The sequence below is a fragment of the Boleophthalmus pectinirostris genome, unplaced genomic scaffold (genome assembly GCF_026225935.1).
Source record: "Boleophthalmus pectinirostris isolate CB_2022bp ecotype Guang Dong unplaced genomic scaffold, ASM2622593v1 HiC_scaffold_21, whole genome shotgun sequence".
Classification (NCBI taxonomy): Eukaryota; Metazoa; Chordata; class Actinopteri; order Gobiiformes; family Gobiidae; genus Boleophthalmus; species Boleophthalmus pectinirostris.
Window position 1 is genome coordinate 19,522,342 of NW_026571175.1, and position 23,983 is coordinate 19,546,324.

General features: G+C 36.3%; 1 protein-coding gene across 2 annotated transcripts in view; it reads right to left on the reverse strand.

The window, feature by feature from the left end:
• Positions 1–23,531, reverse strand: part of spire1a (spire-type actin nucleation factor 1a) — a 28,323-nt gene extending 4,792 nt beyond the window's left edge. For both annotated transcript variants that reach the window (XM_020932727.2, XM_020932726.2), the window contains exons 1-11: positions 23,073–23,531; positions 17,569–17,600; positions 9,822–10,082; positions 7,342–7,467; positions 5,162–5,236; positions 4,598–4,762; positions 3,955–4,041; positions 3,294–3,423; positions 737–784; positions 165–319; positions 16–82 (exon numbers count right to left, since the gene is read on the reverse strand). In XM_020932727.2, the coding sequence (XP_020788386.1) occupies positions 16–82; positions 165–319; positions 737–784; positions 3,294–3,423; positions 3,955–4,041; positions 4,598–4,762; positions 5,162–5,236; positions 7,342–7,467; positions 9,822–10,082; positions 17,569–17,600; positions 23,073–23,418 (1,492 nt within the window). In that variant the 5' untranslated portion in view covers positions 23,419–23,531. The remainder of the gene's footprint in view (positions 1–15; positions 83–164; positions 320–736; positions 785–3,293; positions 3,424–3,954; positions 4,042–4,597; positions 4,763–5,161; positions 5,237–7,341; positions 7,468–9,821; positions 10,083–17,568; positions 17,601–23,072) is intronic.
• Between the last annotated feature and the right edge of the window lie 452 nt (positions 23,532–23,983).

Here is a 23,983-nt window from a genome sequence, read left to right on the forward strand (position 1 = left end):
ATATTGACAACATACGCTTCTTCTCTGCGATTGCTGCAAGTTTTTCCTCCACTATACTGGAGCTACTCTTTGATGTCTCCTCCTTGAAGGTCAATATGGATTGTATTTAACACCATTGTAAAATAAATTATTATCTATAAAGTGCAATGACTGTGTTTTAGTACCTCAGATTCAGAGCTGTCCAGTTCTGCCAGGGTGGGTGCCTTGAGGAGCCTCTTTCTCTGGGACAGTGGTTGGACTGCGCCCTGGTTTGGAGTTGGGGTGCCACTCGTCAGAGACTGTGTACTGCCAGCCATCTTCCTATGACTGTCCGGGGTGTCTACGGAAGAAAACACCATATTTGTTTAAAAAGATTTTATTTTTCAAAAAGAAAACCCACTGTACTGCCTTGTGATTTCATGTGGTAATACAAGAAGGGCTCCACTGTGTTTTTAAACTCCATACACCTCCATTAGAAATTTGGATAATCTCTGCCCTGGAATTGCCAATCTCTACTGAACAAAAGCTAAAAAGTATTTGTTAACTTGAAAACTACCACCACATGACATCACAAGGTGGAACAGAGCCTTTTGAGTTTTGGAGATGTAAACAGACTAATAATAAAGGATTACTCAAACATGTGTGAATGAAACAAAACACAGCTTCGGGTATGTTTTTGATGAGATAACAACAGTTAGTCTCAAGAGTCAATTTTGTGCAATATAGACTCTTTAAATATGATATCCTGATACTTTACCTGAGCTGCGACACAAATCTTGAGGAGTGCTGATGCTCTTCCCTGCACCTGTGAAAAAAATGTATAAATAAGGACCACATTTACACGCACAACAGCAGCACAGATTTAACCTGTGGATGCACTGACATACAGTGACAGAGTGTGCATGGTTGTAAAGCCCAGGAAAATGGCTGGGGGAGGGGGCAGGTGGCAGGGGGGAAGGCAGAGACACTGAGGCATAGGTTACTCTTGTACATCAGATTGGATTATGTTGCCCCACATTCAAACTGTCATCTGCCTTATACAACTATTCATCCAGAGGGGTTATGTAATTTTTCACAGGCAGATTAGGGCGGTGATTGGTGCTGAATGACTGAATGACTGAAATGACTGTAGAGACCAGCTTTGACTCAGTGGCTCATCACCTTGTTGGCAGATAGACCTCTGCCACTTACACTTTAAACATACTAGGGCTGCACAATAATTAGTGGACTGATTACTATTATGTAAGAAACTGTAAATAGGCCTGTCACAATAAAAAAAATAAGTTTGATATATTGTTTAAGTAAATATAGACGATAGACAATGAATGATAATACTAAAACTACTATATGCCACTGACACAAAAACCCAAGAGCAGATTTAAACCACAAAAACTATTCTGAATGTATATTATTTTAAAAAATCATGAGCTGTTATAAACAAACAGCAGAATGAAACACTTAAATATTTTTGTATATCCAAAAAATAACTGTCCCTGTAGTGCAAAGAAATTTTACATGCGATAAAAAAAAGACCTAATTTTTGAATACTAATAATACTAATAATAAGTTAAGATAGTAATTATTGTGACAGGCCTAAGTGTATATTTGCAAGTCAAACAAAGAGAGAGACTTTATATCAATATTGTTGTTTTATCAGAGCTGTCAGTAAAACAAATTTTCAAGTGACTCAAAACAAAATCTATAGCATACTTAAAGGTGCACCATGTAACTTTTCTGGTGGAGGGTCTGTCAAATGCTTTTCTCAGTGCAGATGTTATTGTTTTGTCTGGAATGTTTCACAGTATAGCATTAAACCTTTCCGTCTCCGTGGAGAACACACCAGACAAAGTTACAGCTCAGATGTGTGGAGAGGCAACCACGCTCTTAATCAGAATGCATATTTGTCTCTGTATTTTTTGCTATAAAGCCACCTGCAATTTAATAAATGTAAGGTATACCTGTTTAATGTCATACTGTGGAATATTCCAGGTAGAGCAATGACATATCTATAGAAACAAGCAGGTAACGGACCCCCAACCAAAAAGATACAATGTGCACCTTTAACACAGTAGTATTTGCCAATATTGTGCAGTCCTACAATTTACAAAGAAGCCAAAGTTCTTGCATCCTAAACATTTAGACATTTCAGACATTTGTAGTTAAATTATATTGTGCTAAACAGTCTGCAACATGTGACAGTAGCGTGTCATTCACAGACTACAAGAGGTGAGGAGGAAGGTGCACTCACACAAAAGCAGAAGCTAAAATTAGCCTTGACTTAGAAATCTCACTGAACTACACAAGAGATGGCGTTACCTGAAGAGTCAAAACTGAAAGACATTCTAAGAGGGCGCATGACTGATAGATTCACACAGGTTAGAAAAAGACAAAGGAAAAGAATTAATCAATATGTTAACTGATGTTAATTAGGAATGCTTACAAAATAAAATAGACTTCTTATTGTTTAAAAAGGTGCACTATGTGACTTTTCAAGTAACCTTTGAGGCGAGATGCTCACAATCACGACCTGCTTTTCTCCATGGAGTTGCAATTGGGTTTCCTGGAATGTTCCGTAGTAAAGCAACTTCTCCTTGGAGACAACCAGGTGGCAAACTACCTACCACAAAAGCTACATAATGCACCTTTAAAATATGGATAATAGAATATGTGAGGGAAATACAAGTGTGTTACACTATTATTTTTATATCCAATAAATTCAATAAAGTGATTTGATTTGAATTTGGCGGAAACAGTCAGTTTTATATTATATATTATTAGAGATCTATCCTGCATTATCAAGGACAGAAATCTATTAAGATATTCAATTTATCTTGTGCTTGTACTTTTCTGCATCCATAACAAGGCTAAAAACTTATCAATGATGTACCATATATGTAACATTCTGTTCCCACACAAAAGCCATCTTGTGGGTTTACTACCCAATTAGTGTTGCAACGTACACAAGTACACACATTATTAAAAGCTATTATGTGGTTTAAGACGATGGCCACTACATACCATAGAGATTATCTACCTATTTACCAAGCACTCATGAGAAACATCCTTTGAGAAAAATATATGGCTATTTAAATCCTCAGTAAATAAATGCTAGGTCAAAGAAGGGGCATACTTTACTAACTTTATAAATAAAAGAAAAAGACATTACTGGCGGTCTGTAAACTCTTCTGATTGAGTGACCAAAGTCAAACAGGAAGAAGGGTTACTGCAACTATATGGTCATTAGAAATATGATTTAGTCCACTTTATTTAGTTACAAATACAGCTGGTGTATGTTAGGAATCCCTGTGTCTTACCCAAACGATGTCTACGGATCATGTCAGGTGAGACAGGTCTGAGCTTCCTCTCGGCTTTAATGTCCTCCAGGAGACGCTCGTGTAGGCTGCGGGGGCGAGGCGGGTGGGGCTTCAGTTTACGGGCCGCCACCTAACAGCATCAAACAGACAACAACAAGACTAATTAGTGACAGTTACATGCAGAGTTAGCATAGGCTCATAGGCTACACAATATTGCAATGAACAAGCAATACACACTAACAAACTAATAACCAAATAACATCTTAAAACTATCTACCAAGTTTAATTAATATTTTCTTATGCCTCCCTGCTCTCCTCTTCCAGGTTCATTCAAATGAGACATTTTTTAGGTTCATTTGAATACCTAATCTGGAGTCACAGCCTTCATATATTGTGATTTGAATTGCTTTAGTGTATAGTAATAATGGAAGAGCAATTATTCAGATTTAATTACTTGCTAAATAGCTTTTCACATATTTTATGTATTTGTATTTATAATGCCATATTATGATCTCTGTTTTGAAGCAAATAATGAATATTTTTGTAGTGAACACTGTTATCTAACCAAAAGTAGGACCACGGCCAATTGTGGTTTAGAGCTTAATGTGCAGGTGGGAGACGCATTAGGGCAGATTAGGAGATATGATCTTATGATACTCACCGGGTTGAGAGGAGGCCGTGATCTGATAAACTCAAGGATCATCTCGTGAGCACTCTTCTTTAACCGCGGTGGGATGTCTCCATTAACCTGCAAAGAAATTAAAAGATAAATCAATTCAGCAAAATCAAAGAAAGGAACAAACTTTTAAAGGGCCCATATTATGTTATTGTCTGATCTATGTCACAACGTTGTTTCATCAAAAACATACCTGGAGTTGTGTTGTTGTTTTTTTATTCACACTAATACAGAAACCCAGCATATTTAGTTCTTCTCTCAAACTGGAAATACTGCATCTTATGATGTCATGTAGCAATACAGGAAGTGCTCCACAGAGTTTTTAAACTCCATACACCTTTATTATTAGAATCAGCCCTTAAACTGTGTATCTCTCCTGAACAAAAGGAAAAAGGGGCTGTAAACATGAAAACTACTGCTTCATGACATGACAAGGTAGTACAGAGCATTTTGAGCTTTGGAGATATAGACTTAATAGAAAGATTAGTCAAACACATGTGACTGAACCAAAACACACCTCCAGCTATATTTTGAGGACGTAACAACATTATAGCATGGCTAAAAGCTCACAAGAGTCCATTTAGCATAATATAGGACATTTAAAGAAAAAGAGTGTTTTTTGACTTACCATGACTTTTCTTAACTTGTATCGTTTGGAGCGAATATCATCCATGAGCATTTCATAGGGGGTTAGCTGGTACTCTATGGGCAGTGGGTTGTATTGTCGCTCTTGTACTTTCTTTAACTTGACACCATGTCGGAGATCTCTCATCACCTGGACCCAGAATCGAGCCTGAAAGCAAAACAATATAAATGTCAAAAAGGATTCTAAAGTACTATAAAAAAATTATGTATGGATTAATAATGCCTTAAATTTAGAATGTGAATCTTAATTTCAGTAAGTTATGATTTATTTTTATTAATGGACTCCAATTGATTTTTTCACTATTTACACCATGATTCTGACTCGTTTCACTTCTATTTATTACCTCTTAGCCAAGCCATACAATTTGACACTTTGGCAGATTTATATTCTTATTTCAAATTTTATTAACATGAAAACAGCCAAAAAATGTTTACAAATCCAGTTAAATATTCCTTGTCTACCTTGATTCTGAATTCCAGACACTTTTGAACAGGACAAGAAAATACATTTTTATAGTGTACTAATTGTTACATTTTGTTATCTCACCCAGTCTGAATTTTGCAGCTCGTTGAGTTCTTGTTCTGCCTCTTCACGAGTCTCACCCTCCATTTTCTCCAGGTTCTAATGAGAAAAAGAGCAAAAAATATAAAATCAATCTGCACCCATTTGAAAATCATTATGGGGTGGCATTGATTGACCCAGTGTGAACGGGCACATTCACCAGTGTTGTCAAATGATCGATGACAGTGGTTTAACATGGGCATGGAAAACATTTAGCACATCCTACTTTGACTGTGAACCACAGAGAAAATCAATTGATTTAGTTTAGTTTATTTGGGCTTTTGTTACATTTTGTTTTCATTACATCATGCGTACATAGACATATACATAGCCCAAAAGAAGTAGACTAGAGCAACTACTCTCATTGACATAGTTTCCTATTTACAGCAGCGTAAATTACTTCACTTATACATTAGACGACTAAATTACAACTTTTGTGTTATGAAACGTACCAACTCCTCTAAGAACCATAAAAGGTTATGACTTTGACTTGATATGACTTCTAAAAATACACTTCACTAATCAAATGCATCTTAAATCTCATGCTTGGGATTGTTAGTCAGATGATCAAAACATTAAACATGACCATCTCTCCATGGCAGATTTAAGATCACAGATAGTGGAGCAGACTCTGAACCAGGTCATCCGCATCAGTCTTTTATGCACAATGTTTATTTCAGTCAAGTCTTTGCTGGTAATGACCTAAATCAATAGATGAATCTCATTACATTGGCCTTGACAAATGGCTTTTGTAATGTATCCTCATGTATGCAGTCTGTTATAGCAAAAGACGTCTTACAGAAACTAACTCACAGTGCCCTTGTGCTGTAGCTCGTGTGAACCGTATGGACAAGAAAATTCCAAAGAAGTTCAAAGTAACCCACTCTATAAGATGCTTAGCTACAACAGGGTTTCATATTGTGCTTCAACTGTTGAGGCTTTAACAGTGAATCACTTTCAACTAAATACTATTTTTGGGGACATTTTTTTAGTATAAAGGACCACATATTAATCGCTAACTGGTATTTGGGTATGATGGTATGATAATTAGCTGTTACTTAGCCATTAACTGATATTTATAAAACATTTATTAATGCTTATTAAAATGTCAGTGTGTACAAAAATATATATTGTATTGCTGTGAAATACAGCCTTAGATAAAAATGCATGGAAAGTATTTCATAAATATTAACAAAGACATAATTAAGCGCTTATTATCCATTTTACTAGTAGATAGCTATTAATATATGGTTCCTAAACTAAAGTGTTACCCTATTTTTATAAGTACTGTCACTTTCTGCTAAAAGTATTTTCATATTTTATTTTGCCCTTTTGCTAAAGCCTTTACTTATATCTCTCATATCAAACACTGTAAGTCACATCTTTTTACTCTAGAGGCCAGTTTTTCCACATTTCATCTTGTCTGATGTGGTGAATGGACTGCCAGCTTGCATCAGTAAGAGTCACCAAACCAGTCTGAAATAAAGTGGCATGTACTGGACTAACACGGGGTTGCCCAGGGACATAGTCTGAACTCAGACAGACCATTAGTCCAATAGGCTGTAGAGGGGGTGGGACTTCAGAACAAAAAGGGTAAATCTAGACATGGAAGTAAAATGTCTGGGACTTTCTAACATCACAGTTTACTTCTACTTTTATTTTGAAAGATGGCAAGTAACTGCATTAACAGCATGTTGGGCAATATTAGAGACTATTTTCAGGGGACCAGATCTCAACTCTTAATGGCCTTTCTTTCTATTTTCGATTTTTGTAGTTTTTATCCTTTTTACTTTTCCTGGTATCTCTAAGTATCAGTAGAACAAGGGTTGCACCAATCCAGTTATTAATTTCCTTTAAACACACAGCCTATGGTAAAAAATGTTTTGTAATAGTTATTTATCATTTAAAGTAATTACAGAACAACTTTGAAAAACATTACAAGGTGTTTGGGTCAACATTGTCCAGTTAATCTTCTTAACAAATAGGATATAAGCTAAAGAGACATACGATCCATCAAAATCTTCAACATCGGTGCCGATATCTGATACCAATATTGTATATTGGTGCATCTCTATGTAGAACTTTTGGTAACATCTGCTTTTAGGATATAATGCTGCCTGTATACATTTAAGAGGAGTTTTTTGTAGTAATTTGTGGCTTCATACCTCCTTGGCATTCTTTATTTTCAGCAGAAACGTGTGCAGTTCTCTGGTCTCTGCATAAAGGGCACGACACACAGCCTGGTAGTGGTTGGGTGCATCTGAGGGGCTCGGGAGGTGGGAGGAACAAATCTGTGGAGAAAAACAGGATTTAGTTATGTATTGTAGTTAGTGGAAATGTGGGACTCATGATTTATTCAAGGTGAAGATTACATTTTTTTAATGTTGCATAATCTAAAGTTCTATAAATGATCCTTAAAAGACATTACGCTATTTTCTGATCTGTTATAATGTTGTTTCCTCTTCACAAACAGACCTGGAATTGTGTTTTGTTTCATTCACATGTGTTTAACACACAAACCCTGCATATTTAAGATGAGTTTATTCCACGTTGTGATGTCATGTGGTAATACAGGAAGTGCTCCTTTGTGTTTTTAAACTCCATACACCTTCACTAGAATCATCTGGATAATTTCACACTTGGAATTGCCAATTTCTACAAAACAAAAAGTGAAAAGAAATGGTTAATAAACTATCACTTCATAACATCACAAGGAGGAACAGAGCATTTTGAGCTTTGGGTATGTAGACTGACTAATGATACAGGTTCACTCAACATGCGTGAATAAAACAAAACACAATTCTAGGGTTGTTTTTGAGAAGGTAACAGCATTCTAACATGGCGTAAAGCTCATAAAAGTACATTTTGTGTTATACAGAACCTTAAAGCTCTCGCCTTTGTAGTAGTGTTTTTTTGTCTTGTCATGTTTTAACAATAATAACAGAAGGGTAGTATGCTTTGAATTAAAACGGGACGGCCAAAGCTCTGATGGGAAGCTTTTATTTTCATACCTAAAGGTCAAAGTAATGGATGAGACCAAAATCATTTCAAGCAAAACAAACAGAAGAAAAACCAGCCTAATGACATATTTTCACTTCTTTAAAGGGCAGGGTGTGTTACAGGCATGTGGGATGAGCCTCTGTCAGCATATGCGCTGGGAAATCACAGGTAAAATAACACCTGAGGGTTTCACTTCTTTGGAAAGTGCTGTGTCATATGTTTGTGGTAATAGCGATAATATCAATGATCTGTATCAAACGAAACTTGTTTATTCCAAAATTATGAAACTGGAATTCTTTGAATATTTGGGAAGGTTTAAAAATAGTGATCAAATTTGGCTGGCTAGTTAACAAAAGCTTAATTTCTTTTAAAAAGGAGGGCAAACCAAAAAAGTTAGTGAAGGTCAGATATCAACCTTTTTTTTTCATGGCCGATACCAGTACTGAAATGTTTGGGCCCATATAGGACCAATTTTGATTATTGTCCTCAAATTATGTAATTTAAATTTACTATAAACTCACCCACAACCATTTTTTCACCACAGATCTACAAGAGAGCTGTGTAGTCACGTTTTCAGCAGTTATCTCTTTGCACTAAAGTGAAATATAAAGCTCTATGGGTATTTTAGGCAAAACAGCCTGTGCTGGAGATTTAAGGCCGACAGCCAATACACTAAAAATTCCAAATATTGGCGAACCATTATATCTCTACCCAAAATGGCATCTAACTTCACCCGCTTATTCGGGTAGTTTTATTTAATGTTGCAACAATGAGTCCTGTTTTCTCAAGTCAGTGCATTCACCTTCACCAAGCAACTGTGAGAACTGCATTGGAAAACCAGCCCCCAGTTAAGTGTACTTATTTAATCAAACTTCTCATCAACAATTAGGGGCCTACGACTAAAATCTAAATTCAACTACAATTCAAAACTATATAAACTACGTACAGATGGTTACATAGACGAGTTTATGAGGCACATTTTTAGAGGTCCCTGGGGAGTTTACTTTAGGACAGCCTCCACCGGAGAGTTTATTTGGGCAGGTCATGTGTTAATAATAACATATGTGTCTGAATACACAGACTGAAATGACTGAAGTGACTGAAGTCTGGAGGGACTTTAAAATATGCAGAAAAATCAGAAATGTTGAAACCAGTCAAGGCATGTGCAGGTAGGACGCTGCACCTCCAGATGTTTTTGAAAAATCATTTGCTCTCACATATATGTTCTTGGTATTGGCGTCATAGAAGCTTGTGACAAGGCCGGGCATGTGTGTATGTGGGGCAATTCTAATAAATCATTCCATAAAATTCATGAATTCATACAAACAAGTATGTTTTAAGAATTATATAATTTTAACCTTTGGATCATTGCACCAATCTCAAATATCATTTGTGTATATTTCATCTGTCACTGGCCTGCTGTGTTGTTCCCTTTTTCGCACAACTTGTCACTATCAATCCTTAGTCCAACCAACTACATTTTTGCCCTTTTGATCTAAATAACTGATTAGGTGCACTTGCTTCTTAACTCTGTGGTATGTCAACCTATAGTCCCTTCTTACATTGATCAGATATGAAGACAATACAGTATGTTCTGTATACTGTTAGGACATAGCACATGTATTGTACTGATCAGCAGACTCACCTTGAGAATGTCTTTATAGCTTTGTATCCGGTTCACAGTACTGGCCCCAGTCACAGATACTGGCTCTTCCTCCTCTCTCTCCTCCTCTTCCTCTTCTGTAGCCTCGTAGCCTTCGTCAGGACAGGAGTCACTCTCCGTCTCCTCTGTGTTGGTCATCATGTCGATAAGTCGCTCAAGGGGTGGGCTCAGTTCACGCTCTTCGTTCTCCTTCAGGCCATAGTCCAGAGCTTTGTAGATCATGATGCCCAGAGAGTCAATCACCTGTACAACAAAACAAGAGTTAAGGATATGCAGGTCGATTACTAGTGGTAGAAGGTAACAAAGTACAAAAGTAAAAGTACAATACTAAAGTATAAATATTAGGTATCTGTACACTACAGTGAATACTTTTCACTTTTACTTCAATACAATTGAGAGAGGTTATCTGTACTTTCTACTCCACTACATTTAAAATCTGGACTGAAAAGTAAAATGTACTTTTCTTTATGGTTTGAGACCTGTTGAAATGGCTGAGACTTTATTTTTTGGTACATTTAATTCAAGTTTCTGTCCTAGCTTTGAACAAAACAAAAATGGAAAGAAAAAAAAAATCTGAAATCACTTGAACCACTAAAATTCAGCTAAATTCTTTTTTCAAAATCCCTACATTTCATAATTTAATTGTTCTAAAAATCGCAAAACACTTTTACTTTTTAAGTACATTTTTAAACAGGTACTTTTTATACTTTCACTTAAGTAAATTTTTTTATGCGGTACTTCTACTTGAGTAACTTTTTGCCCTTGTACTCATGTACTCTCCTTGTACTTCTGTAAAAGTACAGATACAGATTGAGTACTTCATCCACCACTGTCAATTACTAAATTCAAGTTACTAATTACAAAAATGAGGACACAACAAACCAGAGTCTATTTTTATATAAAATATAGTGTACTTTTCTTATATTTTCTCATTCTCAGAACTGAGCATGTCTCAACAGCTTCTCCTTATTAGTTATGGAGAAGGTGAGAACCAGTTTCAACAGCTCTACGTGAAGCGCAGATGGTGACTGGCCTAGTGTTGATAGTGATGACTGATAAAAAATCAAACAAATATCGTTAAAACTAAAATGATCACAACTGTAACTGAGTGATTATTTGTTATTCGTAAGGGGCATTTTAAAACCACATCACTCTATATTTGTTTATATATCAGATAAAATTATATAATGTTGCCAAGTTGGGTCCGCCCTCTAATTATAATGGAACTGTTAGAGCAAGTCTAGGTTCAAAAAGGGTAGTTCATGTACTCAAAACAAAAGTGATGCACTTTATGACTAACACTTCTTCACTTATTAACACCAAGGCAGAGATTTTTCTTGAATTTCTAAAAGCTTTCCATAGTTTGGTTGTATTTTATGCTTCCAATTAAATCATTTAGTCATTATAGTAGGTTAAGGTTTAATAATACACAACTTCAGATGTGTATGTTAAATTATTAACACTATAAATATGTTCTTGTTCTCTACAGGGAGTATTTTTGTGTACAATATAAACACAGATTGGTATGTGAAATATTTGAATGTACTATCCTAGATGAGTCATTTCTACCACACTGTACAGGCTGGCGTACAAACACAAAGGTGGATTAAACTGGGTGAAGCTCTTGTTTTGGTGCTGTTTAAGAGGCACCGGTCAATGGTGCAGTCAGAGGGAGTATCCAACGTTACGGACAATCAGACAGGGAGTAGACCCAGCAGTGCGTCAGCCAATAGAGCCTGAACATTATATATTCTGCTTACCACCTGTACTTGTGTCACAGAGAGAAATGGGAGTAGCCTTAATTGATTTTTTGTTTGAATAACTGCCTTGTATTATGTAGTTTGTTTTTATGATACAGAATATAAAACAGAATAGCAGCTCATCATCACCACCGTAAGTGGAATTTTATGTGAACAGTGCACTTTACATGGATGTAAAGGCACATACTGCAAGTTAATTTTTACTTAAAATCTTTTCACAATGAAGCTGTTAAGAAGCTCAATGATGCCCCATGTCTCCCCCTGCAAAACCATAAAAGTTGTACCCAAAAAGAACAGACCGTAGATGTTTGACAATTCTGATAATTTATCAACCATCTCTGGTGGCCACCAGTAATCCTGTTCCCGAGCTAAAACAAATAGCCAGTTCCTTGTATGATTATGTAACCTTTAATCCATCTGCAGAATGGTCACAGCAGTGCGAGGACACACTAGGTCAATGACAGTAATGTGGGGGTCTTCACTTAAAGGTCCTATATTATGCAAAATTAAATGTTGTGAGCTTTATGCCATGTTATAATGTTGTTACCTCATCAAAAAACACACCTGGAGTTGTGCTTTGTTTCACTCACACATGTCTGAATAATTCTTTATTATTAGTCTGTCTACATCTCGAAGCTCAAAATCCTCTGTACCCATGGACATAGTATATATAAATAGACAGGAGGTATATATACACTAGCCGCCGCGTTCCAAATAGGAAGTTCACATGCGGCTCTTCCGACTCCAACTAACCCTGGCTCCCATTGACTTCAATTAGGACCTTGTCGCCCCTCTCTCTGTAACTGCTACTGTGAGCCTCATCATTTTGGTCTTAAAAATGTTCGTATTAATCCGCTCTACATGATCCTGGTGTTTTGTTTGTTTGTTTGTTTTTTCTTCGCCGTTTTGTCCATCTAAAAATCCTAATCATAATATATAGCCTGACATCGCAAGCTTCATTTGAGTGGTGCTGAAAGCTATGGGTGACATCACACTCGCTTAGTTCACATTTTGATACAGTCTATGGTTCCACCTTGTGATGTCATGAAACAGTAGTTTTGAAGTTATAGCTTATTTTGTTATCAGAGATGAAATTATCCAAAATGATTCTACTGAAGGTGTATGGAGTTTAAAAATACAGTCCTTCCTGTATTACCACATGACATCACAAGGTGGAACAGAGTGTTTTATCTTTGAGAGAATTCTACATGCAGGGTTTGTGTATTAAACATGTGCGAATGAAACAAAACACTACTCTGGGTAAGTCTTGGATGCTAACAAGATTAAAACATAGATTAGAACATAGCATAACAGCCCTTTAAGTCCCAGTAAAGACAAATGGAAGATATTTTCGCTTATAGCAATATACCCAATATTTAGCTATGTATGTAAAAATGTGTCAGCCAATTTTTCCCATGTAAACAAATGTGTCACAGATTTAATTACTCATGGTGATTCTTTTTATGAACTTAAGGCAAAGATTGATCAAACAAACTGCATGAAACCAATCAAACTTAAAATGAAAAGTGTAGAGCTTTACTTTGTCAGTGTTAATAAACGTCTGAAATAATGAGGTAATTACTTCCCATATGTCATAGTCATATCTATTCAATAAAACTATTAAGTCACAAGAATGAGGAAGATTCCTGCAGTGAAACTACTCAAGACTGAACAGGAAATAGGAAAAAAGGACAGCTTAGTTTTCCAATTACACACCACAATCTTATTTAAACTAGAGTGACTCAGAGGACTGAGCAGAGGAAGAGGAGCCAGAGGAGTTGACGGAGCAACAGGGGACTCATACGGCTAAACTGGCAACTAAATCCGTTGGGCTTCAGGCTAAAATATTGGCCACTGTCTGTAATACTAGCGCTTTGAATGGGTTAAACAATGAAGCATCTAATACAATGCGTTGCATAGAAATCTCAGGTGAAAAATGAGGAGGGTCATTTTGTCAATAAGAAAATGTAACTAAACTCTACCATTACATGCCATTGCTGCCTTAAGCATTTAGCTATAGATGCTCAAACAATCACAGAACAGAAAGTAAAACATCTCAGATTACAAGAAAGACAATGCAAGTATCAACAACATGTTTGGTTCATGACAAATATTTCTGAAATGATATACAAAATCTTGCTCTGGTAACATGTGATGAATGCATTAAGTATGAAAGAGAAACATCCTGTCTGTATGGCATGTTTTAATAGTAAACTATATTGTGTTCTGTATGGAAAGAGCACGGTGTCTCATGTGACCAAAATGAATTAAAACGCTCTTGTAAGGGTCAAGCTGCTTCTATCCTTTTTGATTTTCAAAGTCAGAGCCAAGATGTGCATTTAGTTTGATTAGCCAAAATCGGCTTGTGATAAATCACCCTCTTAAGTCTGAACTTCTCTTATATAAGACTAAAACAGTTCTCATTAGGAGTCAGCTGACTTACGAAGAGCCTGGCTAAAAGAACAACAGTGAAATCCACAGAGGGCTGTCAGTCTGATAGACACAGGAGGACGGACCGTGACTGTGGACACATCAGTGAGTCAGGGCCTGTGCAGATGGGCAAAGAATGGGCCACTTGTCAAAGTGCAGCAGCTCTCACACAAACACACACAAGTCAAGACTATATGAGCTGTGTGGAGTCGCACAACGCCAAAATATTCAAGCACTATCAATGGTCTCCTACTACACTGTCGCAGAGATAGGAGCAGTGCACCTTTGACTGCTTTCTAACATCATAATGCTGAGGCTTTAAGGTTAATGTTGCTGCAGTGTATTCTATAATAATTCAAATAATTCAATATATAATGTTAATAAAAATTGTGACTCTAAAACTTCTTTCATAACAATGGTCCATTTTCACATTTATTTTCTATGGACTACTTAACAATTGTTTCACATATCAGTGTAGACCTCAGCTATGTATGACATTTACAAGAAAAATGCCTTAAAGGCAGTGGTTGGTTAAGTCCATAAACCTCTCCTGTGGTTAAAATACAAATGTGGTGACAGTCTTGTCCCCAGTATCCACAGCCCTGGGCTCACTGCGGCTCTAGAGTTCATAAGGCAGTCGGATAAGCCTCTGTCAGCAGTTACTGCGGCACTAGAGCGAAGCATCATCACAGACAGTTACATAATCGCCTCGAAATGTAGAGGACCTCCTCACCATTACCATCAGCATCACCACAGCCGATGAGGAGGCTCTGGATGAAAATAACATGTTCAAAGTGAGACAGACAGGTGAAAGAGTATACCAACATAAACCAGGAAGAATAGAACTATAATTAGAACTTGCCGACTAAGACAGTTCACGTTACTCAATATATTGAATTTCTCATGCTTTAAGTGCACAACACATATCAGAGCACTGGACAAATCTACCCCAGGGAATGAATCCAATTCTGTACAAAGGCTTTTTAGTGAAACAGTCAGGAAATCAATGAAATGACTAAAATAAAAGTGAGATGCATTGAAACGCAATAAGGTCAATGGAAATAAAACTAATGGTCTATATACGAGTTCAGGAGACAATCAATATTTATACTTCATCTCAAGGGTTAAAATATTACAACTGACAGTCCTTAGAATATTCTAAATTGACTAGTGTAAACCTCCAATACAGGCAAAACATGAATCATTATTTCAATTTGATTCCTTTTTACGTATTAGTTTTCAATAAAGCCATCTACTTTACCGTGATTGGATAAATCCACCTCCACTCACCTACAGAGGCTGACCAATCAGCAAAGCATTAAAAAGAAAACAAGTGAATCTCTGTGTAACCGACATCTCAGATTGTCACAGGGATGTAATCACTACAATCAGACGCAGAAAAGGCACATGTTTATTCTGTTCACACAGCAGGCAACAGAGAAGTGGGTCACATGTTTACAGTCAGTGTGTAGATCCACAACACTGCGTGATATGTAGTGAAATATTTCTGAGGAATGCACGGACTTGGGAGCAACACACACATATTATTAAAATTTAAAATACTAGAGAACAATATATTCATTATCATATGACATGTATAACATAATTTGATTGACAAACTTACATTTGTTTGTACCAATAGGTATACAGTGCGGAAGTGGGTTGGTCAAAAGATGTACAAAGTGCCTCACAATTTTTATATAGAATATTTGCTCACTTACTTAGTCATTACAAACAAATCTACTCATTGGTACAAATAAAGTAACCTTGAACCTACTAATTTTACTAACACTTGTGGTTTAAAAGTGATTTTCATTCACTGAAAGTCCACAGTAAAATGGATCTTTAATACAATAATTTACAATGGGAAAGTGAAAAACACTGAAAAACTGACATAACAGTTTATGCTCCATTTTAAATTCTGCTTGTTGCTAATAAATACACACATTTTTAGCTTTGGGTGTGCCTCTAGTTTTAGACCTGCTGCAGCTGGACACTGGTAAACAATTGTTGTTATGCAACGGTGTTTTAAGTAATTACCAAAGCAAAACACTCCCTGCGTATGCTTTATTTATTGTAACATATAATTAACATTCAATACTTCAAATTAATATTAATAAAGGTTAAGGTAAGGTTTAGGTAGAAGCAGAGTCTAACAGCAGAGGAGGTGGACTCTTAGTGATCTCTCTTTAGCCTTATAATGAACACACCTACAATCACATGAGCTCTTGAATAAACATGGCAGAAGATGGACAGAGCTGACCACACCATTTAAGTCTATGTACACATGATGAGGCTTCCTGTATGCTCTGTTTTGTAGCGAGGTTTCAGGCAAGGCTGACTTTTCCAGGTCACATGCTACAAGCCCTAGTGCCGCTGTTCACAGAAATACGTTTATACAAAAGCAGTGATAATTAAAAGGTCCAATTACACAAAATTGACTCTTGTCAGCTTTAAGCCATATTATAATGTTGTTACCTCATCACAAACCACACCTGAAGTCATATTTTGTTTCATTCACACATGTTGTCATTCTCAAAATGCTCCATTACAACTTATGATGTCATGAAGTGGTAGTTTTTCAAGTTAACAGCTACCTTTTACCTTTTTCAGTTTGAGAGAAGAACACAGCCTAAAAACACAGGATTAGTGTGTTAAACATGTGTGAATTAAACAAAACACAACTTGAGCTATGTTTTTGATGAGGGAACAACATTATAACAGAGTTCAGAAAATAGCATAAACTGGGCCCTTTAATGGTACGTTTAATTAATTTGCCAGCAGAGTTTAAGGTTATATTACGTGGAATCAGCCTTATGTTATAATGGTCTTCCCATATAATTCGTTACTATGAGTTGCATTTTAATTGTATTATTTTATTCTATTACCTTGCATCTCAGACTTGAGCCCTCAGAAAACTTCAGTTTTCACCTACCCCTATATGTGCCCACTGTTCTGTACTTATCTATGTACGTAAAAAATAGACTCCAGGTCAAACACGTAGGGTTCAATTATGCCGTGTGGCTTTTTTTCCCCCAAAAATAAAAAAATACATAGATGAAAATCCACTGCTTGCTGTGATGAAAAGCCACACAAAGCACAAACAAAACTGTGTGAAATAAAGTGAAATAAAACACAGTCACTCCTACATGAACACTGCAAGTCTTTCACACAAGTCAGGCATGAGCAAGTTTTTGAATAATGTCAGATGGCTTAAAATGTCTACTGTGGAAATATGTATCAATATTATTTTTATTTATCATCTATGAAGAGTGAACAGAGTTCCATAGTCTAATGAGGACAAGCTGGTTGTACAACTTGTAATGTTGGTCTCTTTGTGGTGTGTGAAAAAGAGCTTCAGAAATAGTTTGAGTGTTTATGCAGGGTAAGAAAAATACCCATTCATTGAGAGAATGTTCGGTCAAGTCCAAAGAGGACATTTCAGTGTAAATTGTACAAACTCAAGTACAATTACCATATTGAAAAATGACATATTAAACTAGTATGATGAGCAGGGGTACAACCTGAACAGAACTCACCTGTAATGACGTAGGCGGCGGTCTGTATTTATCTGAAATCACAGAAGGGGGAGGAGGCATTAGTTCTCTCACACAGAGCTCTTGTTATTATTATTGACCTAACCTGTTATTAGACACAGACAATCAGTTAGGCTACACACCCTCTGAATAATTTATGGGAAATGTTCTGCAAAGCTATGCATGGCATCTAGAAACAGCCTGACAAATCCAATATAATCATGACGTTGTGTTTGTACATTAAATATTTATCATTACGTGTTGAGAGTGCAGCTTTGTAACCGTTAACTCAAAGGGAGGTGAAATGATGAAGAATTGCCTCCGGGCGTTCCTTGAGTAACACAAGTGAATAAAGGATTTTGTTTTGTTCATAGAAGTCTTTCCACTCAGACAAGCAGAGGTGTCAGACTCTGCCTCTGGGGACTATGTGCTAAAAGAAGACCCCCTCACATTCAAAAAGAGAAACACAACCCCAACAATGACCTTGGGAGGTTTCCATGGAAATCTCTTTCTGGTGAATAGCTGGACTGTGTATTATTGACAAACACTGCATCTAGTCTTCCAGGTGTAAATCTTTATGACAACGCCTTTTTTTTTCTTCATTAATACAGAGGTATGTTTAAACCACTGTGAGTATTATTTACCTGCACACCAAAGTATTTTCTGTAAATAAAACACAGGGTACACTGGAAATTGTAGTGAACTCTACTACTATGATTCATCTATATATAAAAAAAAAATTGTGCACCTTTCTTTTAAGATCAAAAGAAGCATCTTTTAATAAACCTGTTGGTTGGGATTTGGGAAAGTACGCAAAACTAGATAACCATATGTGTCATATATTACGCAACAGTATTACACAAAATAAGTTAAATCCAGCAGTAGAGTAAGAGTTAGAGGTGTGCAAAAATATCAAAATATTGATATATATCATTCAATTTGATGGTATAATATTGATACCGTAGGCTGCTGTACTGTATTGATATATCGCCAAGAGTATTTCTTGGTATATTTTACCAAATTATTTTCTTACAGAGCTACAGTTTTGTTGCTTGTTTAGAGGAAGGAGACTCGCTTATGCGACATATTTGACATATTCACTTTCTTGATGATTAAACTAGGTGTGCTTCATATGAACTTTGTACAAGAAGTGTCTGAACAAAGACTTTTAGTATCACAGCCATGATTTAGCAATTATTTTTATTGAATCATATCGAATCATTTTGAAATATATCGTATCAAATCAAAAGCTCACTATATCAAGATATATATAATATCGTGGCTTATGTATCGAGGTACATATCGTATTGGCAACTTCTTAATGATACCCAGCCCTAGTTTGAGTACACAGGTGTGACATGAGTAAACTTCAGCCCATAGACAGATTGCTCACAACTTATTAGGGCTGCCTTGTGGAGGATTAAAGACATCTTTGGTTGACCAGTTGCTAGGGATGGGACAATAAACAATAATATTGTTTATTGTGATAAAAAGAGTACACGGTAATAGTTTGTCGTAGATTTTGTGTAATCGCCATAATTAAAAAGATTGCCATTGTATCAGAATATGCAGAAAAATGCCACTTATCCTTGTTTTCACTAATAGCAAGGTACAATTTTATAACAGTCATTTAAATATGTAACTTATCATAAAGTTTTAATTCTAATTATTCATAAGCATAACATTTTTAAACTGCCAGCAACTTTAATAATTATCGTGATATAATTGTGAATCACAGTTATTTTAGCCATAATAATCAGAACACAGTACTTGCACAACACACAAATTTCAACATTGTCCCATGCCTACTGGTGTCACAAAAGTACACAGAGAAGTATAAATAAACAGCATCTTCATAAATGACAAGACAGATTAAACAGTCTATTCACTCTCAAAACCCCAGCTAACTCACTTATACATATAGTTTCCTTTTCTGCTGTGGCCCAAATAAATACTATTCAAACAAAGGACTACAGCACTAACACATATCATCCTAGAGTATATTTTATCAGTAATACTAATACATATTAGAGGTGTACAAAAGTATTGAAATATCGATATATCATATTACATTTGGTGATACAGTATCGTTATCATGGGCTGCTGTATCAATATATTGCCAAGAGTGTTTTTATTTATCTTTAAGCTTTTTTTTTGCAATACATTTGACACATTCACAGTTTTTATTAAAATAAGTGTAGTTCATATTAACTTTGTAAAAGTAGTGGTTAAACAAAGAAATATTGTTGCTAACATGTATTTGGTTCTTAAAAAAACAACAATATATCACAGAGTATGAAGTGCAATATATCCATTACCACATGTATCACCATATCATGATAATATCGCATCATGAGCCATGTATTAAATATCATATCGAATCCAGAGAGGCCTTGTGATTCCCAGCCCTAATACACTATCTGCCAGCAGGTCGCTGTATAGTCTAGACTAGAGCTCTTGGCCTTATCCAAGGAAAAACATCTCCTTCAGAGTCCACAAATTACAGCTAAGGACAGATGGAGGAAAAAATAACTAGTCACCCAGGCGCGCTCATGAGAACAGTGAGCTCTGTGTTAGTCCTGTCCGAGGGAGGTGGCCTGGTCCCGAGAGTCTACAGGACAAGTAAATCAGGACGGGCACATTTGGAGCAGCCTGGTGTGTCACTTTGGCTATAACACACTGTGGGGGAAATCAATGACATTAACAACATTAAGTCAAAATTAAATGTTGACTTAAGTATGTTGTAAAAAACTTCCCACACATAAAACTCCCTAATCAAAGTGATCTGTGAACACTATCTGTGTTACAGTGGGTTGACTATTAAATGTAAATGGAAATTAATCATTGCTTGGCTTTAATTAACAACATAAAAGGGGATACTAATAAAATCATAAAAACCTAAAAATAACTAGTAGTTTTGGCTGCATTTAGAAAGTTTTTTTTTCCTGTTCGAAAAAAAAGTATTTTTTTAGCCTTAGCCTTTAAATGGGGTGAATGATTTGTTTTGTCAATGTGTCTATATACAAATAGGCCAGTCTTCATGAAGTATTTAATCAGTGTATGAAGATGTACCCTGTCTATATCAAAGTCCAAATTTCAAATACATCCACATTTTAGAAGAATGAAATGTTAAATGGTAAACAACACAAGAATCCCATGTATTTAATTGAAAGTCAACTAACTTTTTACATACATCAGCAACTACCATATTACAATGTAAAAATATGACAGACCACTTAACATTACAGCTATAACTTTTGCTTGCTGAAGTTAAGTACAGTCTGTTTTCAGTATAGCCTCAGTAAATGAAATTGGGTTGCTTCCATACATTTTGGAGCGGGTAAAATAGAGGATGCACCATGTTGTCATTGGATCATGGGCAGGAGATACATACTGTGTGTTGCATAAGCAGTGATTTGGTGTAACTGAGGGAATAACCTCTAAAGTCTGAACTGCTGGCTGCTTAAATGGTCTCATGTCTCTCTCATCACTTGTCCTAATACAAATCAGGAACAGGGCCAAGCTCTCAAAAATACCTCAGCCACACCACAAAGAGGGGCAAAAAGGATAACTCAAACCATTATCTACAGTGGTGTTTCTCAAACTGTGGTACATCTCTCACTGGCAGTACACAAGTTCCTATAAGTAGCCCTTCGTTATGTGGGTTTGCCTAATAATAAAGAGCTCATTTTATAATTTGTTGTCCTCCTTTGAATAATTTCTCGCTTAGAACTGCAGTGGCAATGATGTTTAGCCCTAGATTAGGCCTGGAATAGTCCTGTATATTTATGTGAAAAGTTTGAAAGCTGCTGATTCACAGTAATTAATTTCTGATGTTTATAGGGGATTCAGGAAACCATTAGCAGGGCAAAACACAGAAGACAGGTCTGAAAAAATACTTACTTTTAACTTCCTGGTGAGTTCCTTCAGAACCACACCTCCTGCACTGATTCCTAACGTTATCACTCACACTCTACAGGAATGTTACGAACAGGGAAAGGCTTTGAAACTCCGAGCCTATTTGAATAGAAAGCATTCTTGTGCACGTAAGGCTTTGGCTCTGTTAGCAGATGTATTTGGAGAATTTACCACTAAACCTATTAAACAGGAGCAAGGCTGTATGGTGGCAATACTGTGACTTAACTAACTTGGAAAAAAAATCATTAGGTAGTTAATGATCCTAAGTATTAACTTAGTTAAATCTTGATATGAAGTGTTTATTAAGTGTATCAAGGTCTTTAATATTGTTACTTGTAAACAAAGCATTTATCAACAAAAGCCCAAATTAGCAGTTGGTTTATTTAAAGGGCCCATATTGTGCTATTTTCTTATCTATATTATAATGTTGTTTCCGCATCACAAACATACCTAGACTTGTGTTTTGTTTCATTTACACATGTTTAATACACAAACCCTGCATATTTGAAACACTCTGTTCCATGATGTGATATCATCTGGTAACACAGGAAGTCCTCCACTATGTTAACACCTCCATACACCTTCACTAGAATTATTTGGATGATTTCAGCCCTGGAATTCTTTATTGAACTAAAGGTAACAGGTAGCTGTTTACTTGAAAACTACTGCTTCATGGCACCATAAGGTGGAAAAAAGCATTTTGAACATTGGAGATGTAGACGGACTAATAATAAAGGATTACTCAAACATGTGTGAATGAAATAAAACACAATTTCAGGTGTGCTTTCTGATGAAGTAACAACACTATAACTTGGCTTAAAGCTCACAACAGTCAGTTTTGCATAATAAAGTTGGGTTAGTCAAATGAGTTAAATATTCCTGGGACTAATAAACGACCTGTAGTTATTTAACATCATACGCTACATCCTCATATCACATTTTATTAGAGGCCTGGTCTTGGTTAAGGGCAAACATGTTTGAATTTTATATTCATTATGTTCAAATCATCACTATTTGTTCCATTATGACTCATATTAGACTTTGCCTTTTCAGTTACTGCTTTGAACCAGCAGTTAAGATTTATGGCCTTGATTTGGTCTGTACCATCCAGTCTATGCTCTGTACCCAAGATGCTTTGTAGTTTGAATCAATCACATGGTCCAATGTTTGCTGAGGCTAACCGACCACTGTAGCTAATTTTTCCAAACATATAGCTGCCCCACTGATTGAAGTTATAGGCTCATACAAAGACCTGTTTATGTCATAAAACATACACTACAGGCTGAGGTAACGCTTTGTTTATGAATTATTAATAGCCCAATGCGGTGTTTCTTCTGTTTTGATTTACATACTGTTATGTGCTATTAACAAGCGCAACGACCGTCTGTAAACACATTCCCCACATGGCTAGAAGCAAGAAATCACAACAATGTGGCGTCTTTGTGAAGATGCTCTGCGTATGGCCTGGACGAATTGTGCAGAAAAATAATTCATTGTCGCCTGGCAGTTAAAGACATAAGCGACCCTGTTATTTTAAAATGCGTAGCTACACGAATCAGACAAGTGTGTGAATGCAATATCCAATTTACCTGAAACGCTTTTATACACTAATTTGATAGTCCCGTCTCTCCCAATTGCCACATCCGCGGGTCCCTCGATCCTCCGCGGGAAGTCTTCAGGTGTTGCACCGTTGGACTTGAAGCTTTTCCGCCGGTGTTTTTGCGCTAATGTCCGACAGCATTGATAGCACACAGCCCACGCTTGCTCCTCGTTTATGGGCTGACTGTAGAGGCTCAAGATCTCATCCAGCGAGACCTCCTCGACTCCGTCACCGCAGCCCATGCTCAGGTCCTCGGTGTTAAAATCCACCGCGAAATCCCCGGGAATTGTGGGTGAAGGCAGCATCCCGTCGTCAGTCCCCGGTCGTTTTGCCATTCTCACTTCATCGTATATCCTTTTTTAAAATAGAAATTAAACTCAAAACGTAGTGTCACATCACAGGCACGTAACCACACTACCTTCGTTTGACTCAGCTGTGATCGTGTGGGTCTGGCTCGTGCACAGACACTAACCTTCATAGGAAGGCTCGTGGAGAGAGAAGGAGCGCGCGGTCCTAGCGCCTGCGGGTTCAGCTCATGGATCTATGGCACAGCTCCTTCTTAATTCTTTATATAATTCTATTATATATATATATATATATATATATATATATATATATATATATATATATATATATATATATATATATATATATATATATATATATATATATATATATATAGTTATATATAGTTATATATAGTTATATATATTATATTATAGTTATATATTATTTATAGTTATATGCTATAATATATAATACTGCTCCACGACCACAATCAAAATATTTCAAAGAAGAAATTGAATTAAAGTAAAACAAGCATTGTCTTTAATTCAATTAAAAGTTTACATTATCCCTACATCCTGCCTAATTGATTAGGTGTGTTTCTGTGCTCTTAGG